The sequence below is a fragment of the Pantherophis guttatus genome, chromosome 10 (genome assembly GCF_059756535.1).
Source record: "Pantherophis guttatus breed Tessera chromosome 10, ASM5975653v1, whole genome shotgun sequence".
In the NCBI taxonomy this organism is placed as follows: domain Eukaryota; kingdom Metazoa; phylum Chordata; class Lepidosauria; order Squamata; family Colubridae; genus Pantherophis; species Pantherophis guttatus.
In genome coordinates, this window is record NC_142072.1 from 10206308 (window position 1) to 10219741 (window position 13434).

Consider the following 13434-nt stretch of genomic DNA (forward strand, 5'->3'; position numbering starts at 1 on the left):
TCCCTCTCTTTGTTCTACAATTCCCACTTCCACTGTTCCGCCTAAAAATGGGTGCGCAGCTCAGGTTGTTGTTGAGTATGTGGTTCCAATGCTCTCTTCATCATTTGCATCTCCAGTAGGTGCACGCAGGAGTCACTAGAAGGTGTGGAGAAATGACAGGCTCCCTAAGATAGGTAATAAAAGTCACATGAGTAGTGGGGGGTGGGGGGGAGTCTTCTTATTGACGTTAAATGTGGATTCATTGGTGGGTGTTGTTAACCAATTTAATTTGCACTTTCCTCTGGGTTGTCTTATTGATAAAGGAATGGAGCTTTTCAGTTTGTGGCACCAAGATTAACTTATGACCCCCAAGGATCCACCTTGCATTTCTTGTTATCATTTGGGTAGTTTTTAAGAAAGGTGTCTATTGTTACCAATTTTTTCAGAGTAATATTGGATGGATGGATGGAGAAGAAGAGGAGGAGGAGGAGAAAAAAGAGAGAAAGGAAAAAAGAAACAAAGAGAGAGGAAGGAAGGGAGGGAGGGAGGGAGGGAGGGAGGGAGGGAGGAAGGAAGGAAGGAAGGAAGGAAGGAAGGAAGGAAGGAAGATCAACAATTACAATAAATAAGGAGATGTTCTACACTGAGAACATCTTACTTACTCTCTCACTGAGTAAGTAAAATCAAAGGCACATGCAAAATGTTCCTCAATTAAAAAAAAAAAGACATATTTTCGCACAACTGAACCCTCCACGAAAGGCACATGAAACTCAATGCAATGAGGAAGCAGCTTCCCCTCAACCGGACGCACAGGAGGGTGAGCTGCTAAGGTACAGCTCACGGGAAGCGAGAGCTACAAGAAAGGGAATCTTCTCTAATGTTTTTTTTTTAAACCTACCGCAAATTTATTGTAGAGCTGATAGGTGAGCAGAGGGTTCGGTAATTCCCGGAAGTAGAGCTTGCAGAGAGAGCTGACGGAATGGATGTCTTGCAAGTAAACATCTTTGGAGAGCTCAGGTACCCGCTCGCTATCGAATTCATGCCTGGGGACAGAGACAAAGAGAATTCAGCAAGGAGCAGGATAGGCTGCATGGATTCATTGTTACATCCAGGGAGGGCTCCAGTGGAGAAACTTTTCTGGTAGAAAGACAACAGTAGGCACCTCAATGATACAAAGCAGGTGGGATCATGCTCTATGCCAGGGGTGTCAAACTCAATGCCCGGGGTTTAGATCCGACCTGCCGGGTGCTTAGATCTGGCCTGCGGGGCTGCCCTGGAAACAGCAAAGGACCAGCCCGTGGTGCCTCTGCTAGCAAAGCAGGCGGCCCTCCTGAGCTCAGTTTTCACTGGGAGAGTGCTCGGGCAACCACAGGTGCCCCCGACACGAGTGATGTTGAGCTGGCCACGGCCCCCCTCGCCCCCCAAGGTCAAACACACTGATGCGGCGCTCAAAAGAAATCGAGTTTGACACCCCTGGTCTATGCTTTTAGGATTTTTCTAGTTTTTATTTATTTGATTTTGATCCTGCCTTTATTATTGTTTTTAATGAATAACTCAAGGTGGTGAATATACCTAATATACCTTCCTCCTCCTATTTTCCCCATAACAACAACCCTGTGAGGTTATTTGGACTGGGAGAGAGTGACTTGCCGAAAGTCATCCAAGCAGTTTTCATGCCTAAGGGGGAACTAGAACTCACCGTAGCCCGGTGATTGGCTCAAAGTCATCCAACCAACTTTCATGCCTTAGGTAGGACTAGAACACACTGTATCCCGGTGATTGGCTCAAAATTATCCAACCAGCTTTCAAGCCTAAGGTGGGGGGGGGACTAGAACTCACCATATCCTGGTAATTGGCTCAAAGTCATCCAACCAGCTTTCATGACTAAGGCAGGACTAGACATCACAGTCTCCTGGTGACTGACCCTGCCAGCTTTCATGCCTAACGTGGGACTAGAAGTCACAGTCTCCTGGTTCTTAGACCAGCACCTTTACCACCAGACTAAAAAAACCTAGTTTTTCCTGAATTTTGGAAGAAAAAGATGGTGAATCTTATCAGAGAATAGATGCTACCATTTTTCTTGGACTTTGCCTCAAATGGGAAGTTTCAGACATTCTGGTTGGAAAGGAGCCACAAAGTAGATTTTAGGCTGTTCATCTGTGATGTACAGTACGTGGCAAGATACCCACTCACATTTAATTTATGTATACCACAAAACAGGGGTGAAATCCAGCAAGTTCTGACAGGTTCTGGAGAATCGGTAGCGGAAATTTTGAGCAGTTCGGAGAACCAGCAAATACCACCTCTGACTGGCCCCAGAGTGGGGAGGGAATGGGGGTTTTGCAGTATCCTTCCCCTGGAGTGGGGTGGGAATGGAGATTTTGGAGTATCCTTCCCCTACCATGCCCACCAAGCCACACCACGTCCAAGCCATGCCCACAGAACCGGTAGTAAAAAAAAATTTCATTTCACCACTGCCACAAAATATGGGTGGGACTTTACAACAAAAGAGGCAGGTATGAGGCATATGCATAGGCAAATCTCCCCATCACATATGTATTGTTAGTTGTTCTCTGCCCTGCTGTTTACAAGTTCTCTCTATTGTTCTTCCCATGGTCTACACTCACCGCAAACGCTGGATGTTGGAGGAGACACCGGAGAGACGGTAAATGCCATCCACGACGCCATGTTTTTCAATGAAATCGGAACAAGAACGTAATACCTGGGGGACTGACATAATAAAAAAATGTCATATAAATTTTCATAATTCTTAGAAAAAAACAGACAATGGGAGAGTAATGTTTCTAATGATATTACATCATTTGGGAATATGGCAGGGGGTTTGAGAGGGAGAGAATGTGTACGTGCATGAACATATGTGTACCTTTCAAAATGTGTAATCACACACCCACACACTTCTAAATAACCTTCCGTGAAGAGGGATTCATCCTGCAATGGATTGACTCAGGATGATGATAATATTGTTGAAAGCAAGAGGAGGAGGAGGAGGAGGAGGAGGAGGAGGAGGAGGAGGAGGAGGAGGAGGAGGAGGAGGAGGAGGAGGAGGAGGAGGAGGAGAAGAAGAAGAAGAAGAAGAAGAAGAAGAAGAAGAAGAAGAAGAAGAAGAAGAAGAAGAAGAAGAAGAAGAAGAAGAAGAAACAACACACATACAGACATGCTCTTGATGATTAGTTGATCCCCTGAATTTTTGCAAAACACTGAACTATTAATTAACTCCAACAGACTGGATTCATGCAACATATACTAAGTCACAAAATAACATGAACCAATGTTAAAAATAGCCAAGCATGGGGTATGAATGCAGCCTCTAGAGTTGTAATCATCCTGTAAAGCACGGGTCTCCAACCCCGATCCACGGACCAGCATCGGTCCGTCCGCGGCCTGCCAGGAACAGGGCCACGTAAGCAAGCAAAGCCCCATTTGCGCATGCACAGGATTCAGGCAGAGCGTGAAACGATGCCGCCCCCCACCGGTCCACGGAAAAACCGCTCTCCACTGAATTAGTCCGTAGCTCCCAAAAGGTTGGTGGTTATTGGTGTAGGGTGAATACCACCATAATGGAAGGAGACAATGAAAAATAAAATTTAATAGCAGACCAGCCACTACAGAAGAGCCAACTTACCATCACTGCCTGAGTTTTTAAGGTGTTCTCCTAAATCACAGCCAAAAACCCTCTCCCTGAGGATTCCCCGCTGCTTCAGGCGCTGTTTACTGGGCCTAGACTTCATGAAAGTACGAAGGAACCCAATGAGCTTGCCATGTTTCTTAGACACTGGAAGAGAACGAAAAATAGGGCGGATGGCCAGGAATTAAGCTTTGGAGCAGGAGACAAACTTTACAATCAGCATTCCTCCCAGCTGACAATTACCGTACTTTTTGGAGTATAAGACACGCTTTTTCCCCCCTAAAATGGTGGAAATGTTGGTGTGTTTTATACACCGAATATAGCCATTTTTGGCCTCACGAAACCCCACCCCGCGTGTCCCATTTTTGCCAAAATCAGGCCTGTTTTTTGCAAAAACGGGGCCTGCAGAGGGCTTGGGAGGCCTGCAGAGTGCTCCTGGGGGCTGGGGAGGGCAAAAACGCAATGTGTAGGGGGTTTGGGAGGCCAAAACAGGCCCATTTTTCGCGAAAATGGGCCCATTTTTCACAAAAACGGAGGCGTTTTTGCCCTCCCCAGCCCCCAGGAGCACTCTGCAGGCCTCCCAAACCCTCTGCAGGCCCCATTTTTGCAAAAATCGGGCCCGTTTTTGGCCTCCCAAACCCCCCATGTGTCACATTTTTGCCCTTCCCAGCCACCAGGAAAACAGGACGTGCAGAGGGTTTGGGAGGCCTGCAGAGTGCTCCTGGGAGCCAGGGAGGGCAAAAACTTATTTTTTCTTGTTTACCTCTTCGAAATCTTGCGTCTTATACTCAGGTGCATCTTATAGTCCAAAAAATACGATAGCTCCCATCTTCCCCTATTTTTAGATTGTAATTTACCTGAGGTTGGGGACAGGAGGCCAGGAGTCCTGGGGAGGACACAGCTTGTCCCCTCTGCATCTACACAGGGAGAGACAAAGAAAGTCACAAAAATTCAGAGAGAAGAAAAAAATCCACATGACCAGGTTGGGCGGAAAAGGATAAGAAAACCAAGGAAACACCTTGGGGATAACCATGACCTGGATGACTGAGAATCTCTATAGACACTAATCAAAGCGTAGGTGTCAGCATTCCAGAAAATCCCAACTCCAATTAAGACCTCCAAGGCAGGCATTTCTCAAAGTCCCCGTTTATTAGAGTAGGTAAACTGGTACATCTGGGAAACCCTGAATCTGAGAGTTCTGGGTTTTCCCTCAGTAAATCAAAACCCCAATTCCAGCCCCTGCACCCATCAGTCCGTCACAAGGCCCAATCATCATCCGTCCCAACCTGAGCTATCATTGAAACCACTCCTCCTCCAGATGCAGAAACACCATGACCTTGACCAAAGGGAAGAATGCTATTACGTCTAACTACAATCGGTCTCCTGAATCCCCCCTCCTACTTTCCCAAGCGCAAGAAGTTGGCAGCGTGGAAGCTTCTGGTGCTAATATGGCTTCCAAAGCTGACAGTAGGTCTTTGTGATCTAAAATGACCACTTACAGGCTCTTGAATTCCAGGATCCTATGTTCTTCTTCAGATCTTTCCACCACCTCAAACTAGAGAACCCCAAGGGAGAACTTTTCCACGGCGGTTACTGCTTTATGTAGCGTTCTCCATAGGGTCATTTGCTTTATCAAGGGACAAACTACAAATTACTCCATTGGTAGATAGGAGGATGAAAAGGGACTGTAGACCATTTAGTTCATTTCCTTAGTTCATGGGTGTCAAACACAAGGCCCGTGAGCTGATGTGGTCGGATCCAGCCTGCGGGGCTGTCCTGGAAAATGTAAAGGGCCAGCCCTCTTTGCTTCAGCCCAGTGTACCCAATGTGAAGAGGAAACATCGGACCAGCCTGGCTTCAGCCCGGTCTACCCAGTGCAAAGAGTAAACATGCCAGCAGTTTGGGGAGTGGCATCAAGTTGGCCACGCCCACCCACTTGGCCATGCCCATCCAGTCAGCCACACCCAGTGAATGACATCAAGCTGGCAACGCCCACCTAGTTGGCCACATCCACCCAGCCAGCCACACCCACCTGGCACCCCGAGTTCAACCACAGCCCTGATGCAGCCCTCAATGAAATTGAGTTTGACACCCTTCCCTTAGATTGGGTGTCAGCAACCCGCGGCTCTTTGGGTCCTCTGCTGCGGCTCCCTGTACCATCATTGGCTGGCCCCACCCCTCACCCTCCCCTTCCAGTCACTCGTCTGGCCTTGGAAATCCGAGAGATACAGAGAGAGGGGGGAGAAAGAGACATAGATACAGAGAGAGAGAGAGATACAGAGAGAGGGGGGAGATAGAGAGGGAGGGGGGAGAGAGAGATACAGAGGGAAGGGGAGAGAGGGGAAGAGAGAGAGGGGCAGAGAGAGAGACATACAGAGATACAGAGAGAGCTGGGGAGAGAGAGAGGGAGGGAGGAAGAGAGAAAGGGGTTTTGTGGTTCCCGGTGTTTTTTAACAACCAGTCCTCTGCCCTAATGACTGGCTGGGTAGGCGTGGCTAGGGGGGTCATGTGACTGGGTGGGAGTGAGTGATAAGGAGTTGACCATACCCAGCCAGGTTTTGTGGCTCCCGGTTTTTTTTTTTTCCCCCTTCTGTGGGAAACGGGTCCAAATGGCTCTTTGAGTGTTTAAGGTTGCAGATCCCTGCCTTAGATTGATGCAGGTAGTCCAGAGCACAGGAGGCACTCACCTGGTTTGACTCCTGGACTAGGACGTTCTGAGAATAGTTCCACACATTCGCTGGGAAAGAAACCCACCTGGAAAAAAAATACAAAATCCCTCTAGGTACAAAGCCCCACCATTACAGGAAGTCCTCAACTCTTAGCCATTCGCTTAACAACTGTTCAAACTTACAACTGCATAACAAAGTGTGACTGACAATCAGTTCTCACACTTATGACCAACTGCAGCATCTCCACAGTCACGCAATCGCAATTCAGGTGCTTGGCAACTGGCATGTATTTATGATGGCTGCAGTGTCATAAGTCACTGGTTGCCATTTAAAACCCTCCTGGGAGCTTCCGACAAACAATGCCAATGGGAGAAGCCAGGTTTGCTTAACAACCACGTTGATTCACTTACCAACCAATGGTTAAAAAAAGGTTGTATAATTGGGCAGGATTCACTTAACAGCAGCATCCCTTAGCAATGGAAATTCCAGTCCCAATTCCGGCCATAAATTGAGGATTACCTGTATGGGAATAACTCACTCTGTCCCTATTTAGACTCCCTCTTTGTGAATAAGCAAGAACTTCCACAGGAACAAATCCAGCCAGATCCTATTTTAAACATATACTGTACTGATTATGCACTGATCAACACTTTTTTCAATACCGCTTAACAATTCATTTAATCATTGGTTTTTAAAGGATAAGAGTGGTGCGGTGGCCTAGAGGTGGAGCTCTCACCTCACAATCAGGAGGCTGTGAGTTTGATCCTAAATAGCGGCAGATATTTCTCTCTCTGGCCAAATGAGAATATACTTGCTGATCAAAACTCTGCATTAAAACACTTTGCTAGCTCCATTCAGTTGCCCAGACTCCATCCCGCAAGGGATTAAGGGGTGATTAAATGATGATGATTGTTTTTAAAGGAGACTAAAACGTGTTTCACGTTAACTAAGAGACTGGAGACTAAAACGATTTCAGCTTTAATTAAAAGACTTTAGCACAGTGCTAAAACTGGAAAGGAAAATTGCGCTTTCAGGAAAAAAAAATCAGTTTCATTTGTGCTGAAATATTTTAGAGTTATCAAATGATTCCCACTGATTCCTTCCTTCCAAAGGAATTCGTATAACAGCAAGCGGGAGAAAGGTCTAAGGGAAAGCGATGGGTAGGAGAAAAGGTTCAGAATCCTGCTGATTCTCTGTCATAATTGGCCTATTGTATGGCCTTGTCCATTTTCCAGATAAAATGTGAACATGGCAGTTCTTGTCCACTGTTTTCCAATCCAGCCATGCTGGCTGCAGGATTCAGCACCTGAAATCGATACCCTTGGAAGTTAAGCACACTGGGAACCACCATTCAAGCCCAAGTGGGTGTGAAATGCATGAATGCTGGTTGAACATCTCAGCTTCATTTACAGAGCCACTTTGTTCATCAAGTCTAACCTGGAATGCATGCTTCCCACGCCACCAGCTCCTGTCCTCTTTGGGGGGCATGTCAATCACGGAAATGATGTCTCCAACCTACGATAAACAGATTTTTTTAAAAAAGGATTACCGTATTTTCAGAGTATAAGACGCTCCGGACTATAAGACGCACCTACCTTTTTTGGTGAGGAAAACAAAAAAAAGAAATCTGTCTCTGCCTCCCAGCTATTTTGCCTCATTGCAGCAAACAGCAAACAGCCTACTTTACTTTCGTTTTCGTTTTCAGCATAGCTTGATTAGCACAAGAAAAAAAAAATCTGCTCCCAATTTACCTCCTTGCAGCAAGCAGCAGAGGCCCGCGCAAAATGGACAATCAACTTGTGCTAATTAGGCTGTGCTGAAGCTGAAACGAGCTGTTTCTCCTTGCTGCTTGCTGCAAGGAGATAAACTGCTGGGAGGCAGAGGCCAAAAGACGGGGGCGAGTGGGTGGGCGGGGCTACATTCGGTGTATAAGATGCACCTAAATTTTCACCCCCTTTTAGGGGGGGAAAAAGTGAGTCTTAAACTCCAAAAAATACGGTATATACCATGCAGAGAGATTCAACATCACGTGGATGGATATTAGTTTATTGCCAACACATCAAATAAGGAAAATCATCTACAGATAGATCTTGATTTACAACCAGTCACTTAGTGACCATTTGAAGTTACGAAGGACCTGCCAAAAGCTACTTACAGGTCTGATTTTGAAATTACGACAACCACACATTCACTGTGGTTATGTAATTGCACTTTTGGGCACTTGGCAACCTGCTCACCTTTATGACCATTTGCAGTTTCCACAGTCACATATTTTTTGATGTTTTTTGCCAGTGACTGGTATATACTTCCAGTTTCCGGCGAAAACACCCATTGAGTAAGATGGATTCGCTTAAAAACCACGGCATTCAATTAACAACCACTGCAAAACAATGTAATAAAATCAGGTGACCCGCTGAATGACTCCCATGATTTAGAACCATAATTTCAGGGTCAATTATGGTCTTAGGTTGAGGACTACCAATGCATCTTTTGAAAAGCAGTGCACTACAGCAGTGTTTCTCAGTCCTAGCAATTTTAAGATATGTGGATTTCAACTCCCAGAATTCCCCAGCCAGTCACATATCTTAAAACTGCTACGTTTGAGAAACATTGCACTAGGCCAGAGTATTGCTTTCTTTTTGCTAAAGAACAGAAAATAGATTTCCAAATAGTTTTTTTTAATCTAGGAATAGAGATGGAACTGTACTTTGCTTAACAAGATTAGCAGGGATGGGCTCCTGGGGGTTCAGCAGGGTTCCTTTAGGCAAGGATTGCCGGGCTCAGTGAACCACCAAATGCCACCCCTGGCTGGCCACGCCCCCCTTCTCCCCCTCCCCGGAGTCACCACGTGGCCTGTTCATCATTCCAGGTAAGTGCAGGAGCTGTGCAGAGGGTCTGGGAGGGGAAAAAACAGGCCTACCAGAGGTTCCGGAATTCCAGAAACGGGTCTGTTTCTGGCCTCTGGAGGGCCTCCGGACCTCAGGGGCAGCTGTTTTTGCCCTCCCGGAGGCTCGAGGAAAGCCTCCGGAGCCTGGGGAGGGCGAAATCACCACGATCCCCCGCCATGGTGCAGGTGGCCGACTAGGCCACGCCCACCATGGCCATGCCCATCCAGCAACGGGGCAGCGAACTCGTTGCTAAGAAGCCCACCCCTGAAGCTTAGAGAGCCATGAACCTACAAAGATAAGTTGATAAAAGTAACATGTTGTTGCTGGCAAGGCTCACCTCGAAAGACAGCTCATCACAGGCCTGTGCCGTGTAACGTTTAACCACGTGAGCAGCTGCAATGGCAGGGACATTGATAGAAGCTTCTTCATTTACCAAGAGTCGGTTGCCGTGATTATCAATCTGAAATGAAACAATCGGAAGTAGGCCACTTAATGTCTGTGGAGATTCTCCACGCCCATTTGCACCCAACTCAGGTGACCTTGACGACATAGATAAACTTCCAGGTGGCTTTAACGTCTCGCTAAAAGGATGCAAATGACCAGCCGTCTGCAAGGAGTATAAATCCTTCCATTCCTCACTATCATTCAATCAGAGCTGAAGAAGCTTCTTGGATGAGAAGCAAAATGTCTTCAAAGAAAAACCAGAAAGTCCAGTGAGCCCTTTGGGATAAGCAACTTAATGGGATTCAGCTTTAAAATGTCCTTTGGATTTCAGGCCTCTAAAATTGGGTTGTAGAATAAGTGTAGGATTGTCATCTATTTTCTGGCAAGACAACTTTGCTTTTCAAGATAGGAGTTCAGCTCAACTATGCTACCCAATGGTGGGATTCAGCCCGTTCGGGCCGGTTTGGGCGAACCGATAGTTAAATTGCTGGGTGGCCCTGTCCCTCCCCGTCCCGCCCCTTCCAGGAGTCCCCATGCACCCTCTTTTGGCTCCCAGGTAAGTGCAGGGAGGCCTCCTAGGCCCAAAACGGGGTGCATGGGAGTGCGACGCCCCCCTCCGCGGCCCGTTTTCTCTCCCAGGAGATTGCAGAGAGGTCTACTAGGCCCAAAACAGGGCGCAGGGGGACGTGTCCCTCCCACGGCCCGTTTTTGCTCCCAGGGGGGTGCAGGGGGCCAAGTGCTGCCTGACACGCCCCCTGGCAACGTCCACCATGGCCACGCCCATCCCGCTGGTCATTAGGGCAGAGAACCAGTTGTTAAATTATTTGAATCCCACCACTGATGCTACCCCTAAAAACATCTACAGGGTGGCAATAATGTCCTCCTCAAGTTTTTCCACAATGCTTTTCATACACAAAGGCACCTTCTACAATCTGGTGTTCAACAGATGCATTGAAAAACTTCTTACATCATTCGCAGACAGTATAAGTAAAGGCTTTGCTGTCGAGTAGGCCTCGTTGGGGAACCAAGAGCAAGATTGGAGCCCATTAAATGGCTCTTGTGATCAGCTGTCGCTGGGGCAGGAGGTCGGGGGATGATTTTATTACACTAATTTATTTGATTGTTTATTATTTTTACTGTTTTTTAAATGTATTTTTTATATTCTGTAAGATGCCTTGAGTCGCCATGGGCGAATAGGCAGCAATGTAAAATTAATTAATTAATTAATTAATTAATTAATTAATTAATTAATTAATAAGTTGTATTTTCTGCAATCGAGTTAGCAGTTTACCTTGAGTTTGTATCTATTCTGTGCTCGTGTATTATTCCGGCTGAAGCTGAAGTAGCCATTGTATTGTATTATATTGTACTGAAGTAGTAGTTTTATGTTGCTACCACAGTTGCTATAGAATTGGGTAGCTATAATAAATTTAATAAAATAAATAAGTAAGTTTCCATGTTTTCTATTGCTCTCCCTTCCCCCCTCCCTACCTCCTATCTTTAATTTGCCGGCTTCCAGCCAACAAAACATTCACTGGAGTCTCACCTCCATCCAGGTGAGAACTGGGCTGCAATTGATATTGCTATCCACAATAGCAGAAAGCTTCTCAAGATACTGTGAAAGCATGGGCACCAGGAGCTGTAAAAGAGAGAAATAAACAATATAAATAGCTATAAGGTAAAGATAAAGGTTTCCCTCGCACATATGTGCTAGTCGTTCCCGGCTCTAGGGGGCGGTGCTCATCTCCATTTCTAAGCCGAAGAGCCAGCGCTGTCCACAGACGTCTCCATGGTCATGTGGCCAGTATGACTCAACGCCAAAGGCGCACAGAACACTGTTACCTTCCCACCAAAGGTGTTCCCTATTTTTCTACTTGCAATTTTTACGTGGTTTCAAACTGCTAGGTTGGCAGAAGCTGGGACAAGGAACGGGAGCTCATCCCGTTACGCGGCACTAGGGATTCGAACCGCTGAACTGCCGACCTTTCAATCGACAAGCTCAGCGTCATAGCCACTGAGCCACCGCGTCCCTCATAAATAGCTATAGTCTTTTCCAAATTCAAATCTCAAGAAGAACCAACAACAGATTGAGAGAGAGGTTGGGAAACCTCCCCATTTGGAAAACTTCTTCACAGCAGTTCATCTTATCCAGGAATGTCTACTCTGAATAGCAATTATTTTCTAGAGCTGTATTTCTCAAGGTCAGCAACTTTAAGAAGTGAGGACTTCAATTCCCAGAATTCCTCAGACAGCATGCAGTGCAAGAGGTTCTGGGAATTGAAATCCATATATCTTAATATTCCTGAAGGTGAGAAACAATGTTCTAGAACCCGTGATGGCGAACCTATGGCACGGGTGCCTCACCAGAAATAGGGAAACAGGCTGTTTCCTGCCTCCGGAGAACCTTGGGGCGGGGGGCGGCCTGTTTTTCTCTCTCCCCAGCCTCCAGAGCCTTTCTAGGAGTTTGGGGAGGGTGAAAACGGCCTTCACCACCCCCTCCGGAGGCCCCAGAAACAGCCCATTTGCCAACTTCTGGAACCAGAAGTTGGCAAATGGGCCATTTTTGCCTCCAGGGGACCTCCAGGTGAGTGGGGAAGGCCATATTTGCCCTCCCCAGACTCCTAGAAAGGCTCTGGAGGCTGGGGAGAGTAAAAAATGGGCCTACTGTGCCATCGCGTGCCAGGAGCAGGGGAAGCGGGGAGGGTTGTGTACATATGCGTGGGGACGGGGCACATAGAATTATGGGTGTGGGCACACACACACACACACACACCCTCCTGGCACGTGATGGCAAAAAGGTTAGCCATCACTGTTCTATAATCTTGTAGATGGCTTTCAAATGACCTTCCATTTGAACCTCTCGAATGACAATATCAAACATCTTCTGGCTGCAATTTATGCAACTTCTAAGCTACAACCCATTCCTGTATTCCAGGTGAGGTTTTTCCTCCAAACTTTTGACAGAAAAGTTGATGCTCTTAGTGTAATAGGAGACCACTCTGATTATTCTTCCATTATTCATCATACAAGATGACATATTACGGTTGCTCCCAAGCAACAAACCTGAAGAGGTTGAGCAACCTTCATCTTTGCTGAACTTAAAGGTCAACCCCAGTGGTGGGATTCAGCCGGTTCTGTCTGGTTCGGGTGAACCGCTAGCGCCGACTGCAGTAGGCCCCGCCGACCTGTCCGGAGGTAATGCTGTCTTTTTTAGCCACGTTTTGGAGGCTGTGAGCATGCGCGGAACGTGGGCGCGCTCACATTTGCGAACCGGTAGCGAAGGTAAATGAATCCCACCTCTGGGTCAACCCAATGATTGGGAAGTATGAACTGGCCACAGAAAGTGTTCCCTTACACACACACAAATTGCAAAATGGTTCCCAGACAGTCACCTCAGGATGAGCTTGCACGTGGCTGAGGGGTGGCAATTCAGGAAGCTGAGAGAAACGCCGGTCAAAGATACAGCAATGTAGGTGAGCATCCAAGGTGCGGAATTCCTCATAGCTGCGATGTACCTGCCAGCTTTTGCCCTGGACCAAAATAAGGAAACGTTGTAAGTGGCTTTTCTATCAGTGAGACTGAAGCCTATCAACACTATGCCAATTTGTATGTCAAATCCAACATGTATAAATGCATTTAGTTCTTATGAGACCAAGGTGTGGTAGATGATTTCAGATCACGAGACACAAGGTTTGAGTCCAGCTTCAGCCATGGAAACTTCGAGTTAGTCAAATGTCTATGAAGATTCTCAGTCATTCAGGTCATGGTTGTCCCAAAGGTGCTTTTTCAAAAGGCAGCTGGACTTTGT

The 13434-nt window shown here is 46.7% G+C and overlaps 1 protein-coding gene across 1 annotated transcript in view; it reads right to left on the minus strand.

The window, feature by feature from the left end:
• Positions 1 to 13434, minus strand: part of ARHGAP33 (Rho GTPase activating protein 33) — a 41806-nt gene that overhangs the window by 13003 nt on the left and 15369 nt on the right. The window contains exons 5-13 of the mRNA XM_034423656.3: positions 13019 to 13156; positions 11173 to 11265; positions 9520 to 9642; positions 7732 to 7809; positions 6313 to 6379; positions 4483 to 4542; positions 3623 to 3772; positions 2607 to 2709; positions 878 to 1022 (exon numbers count right to left, since the gene is read on the minus strand). Coding sequence (XP_034279547.2) covers positions 878 to 1022; positions 2607 to 2709; positions 3623 to 3772; positions 4483 to 4542; positions 6313 to 6379; positions 7732 to 7809; positions 9520 to 9642; positions 11173 to 11265; positions 13019 to 13156 — 957 coding nt within the window. The remainder of the gene's footprint in view (positions 1 to 877; positions 1023 to 2606; positions 2710 to 3622; positions 3773 to 4482; positions 4543 to 6312; positions 6380 to 7731; positions 7810 to 9519; positions 9643 to 11172; positions 11266 to 13018; positions 13157 to 13434) is intronic.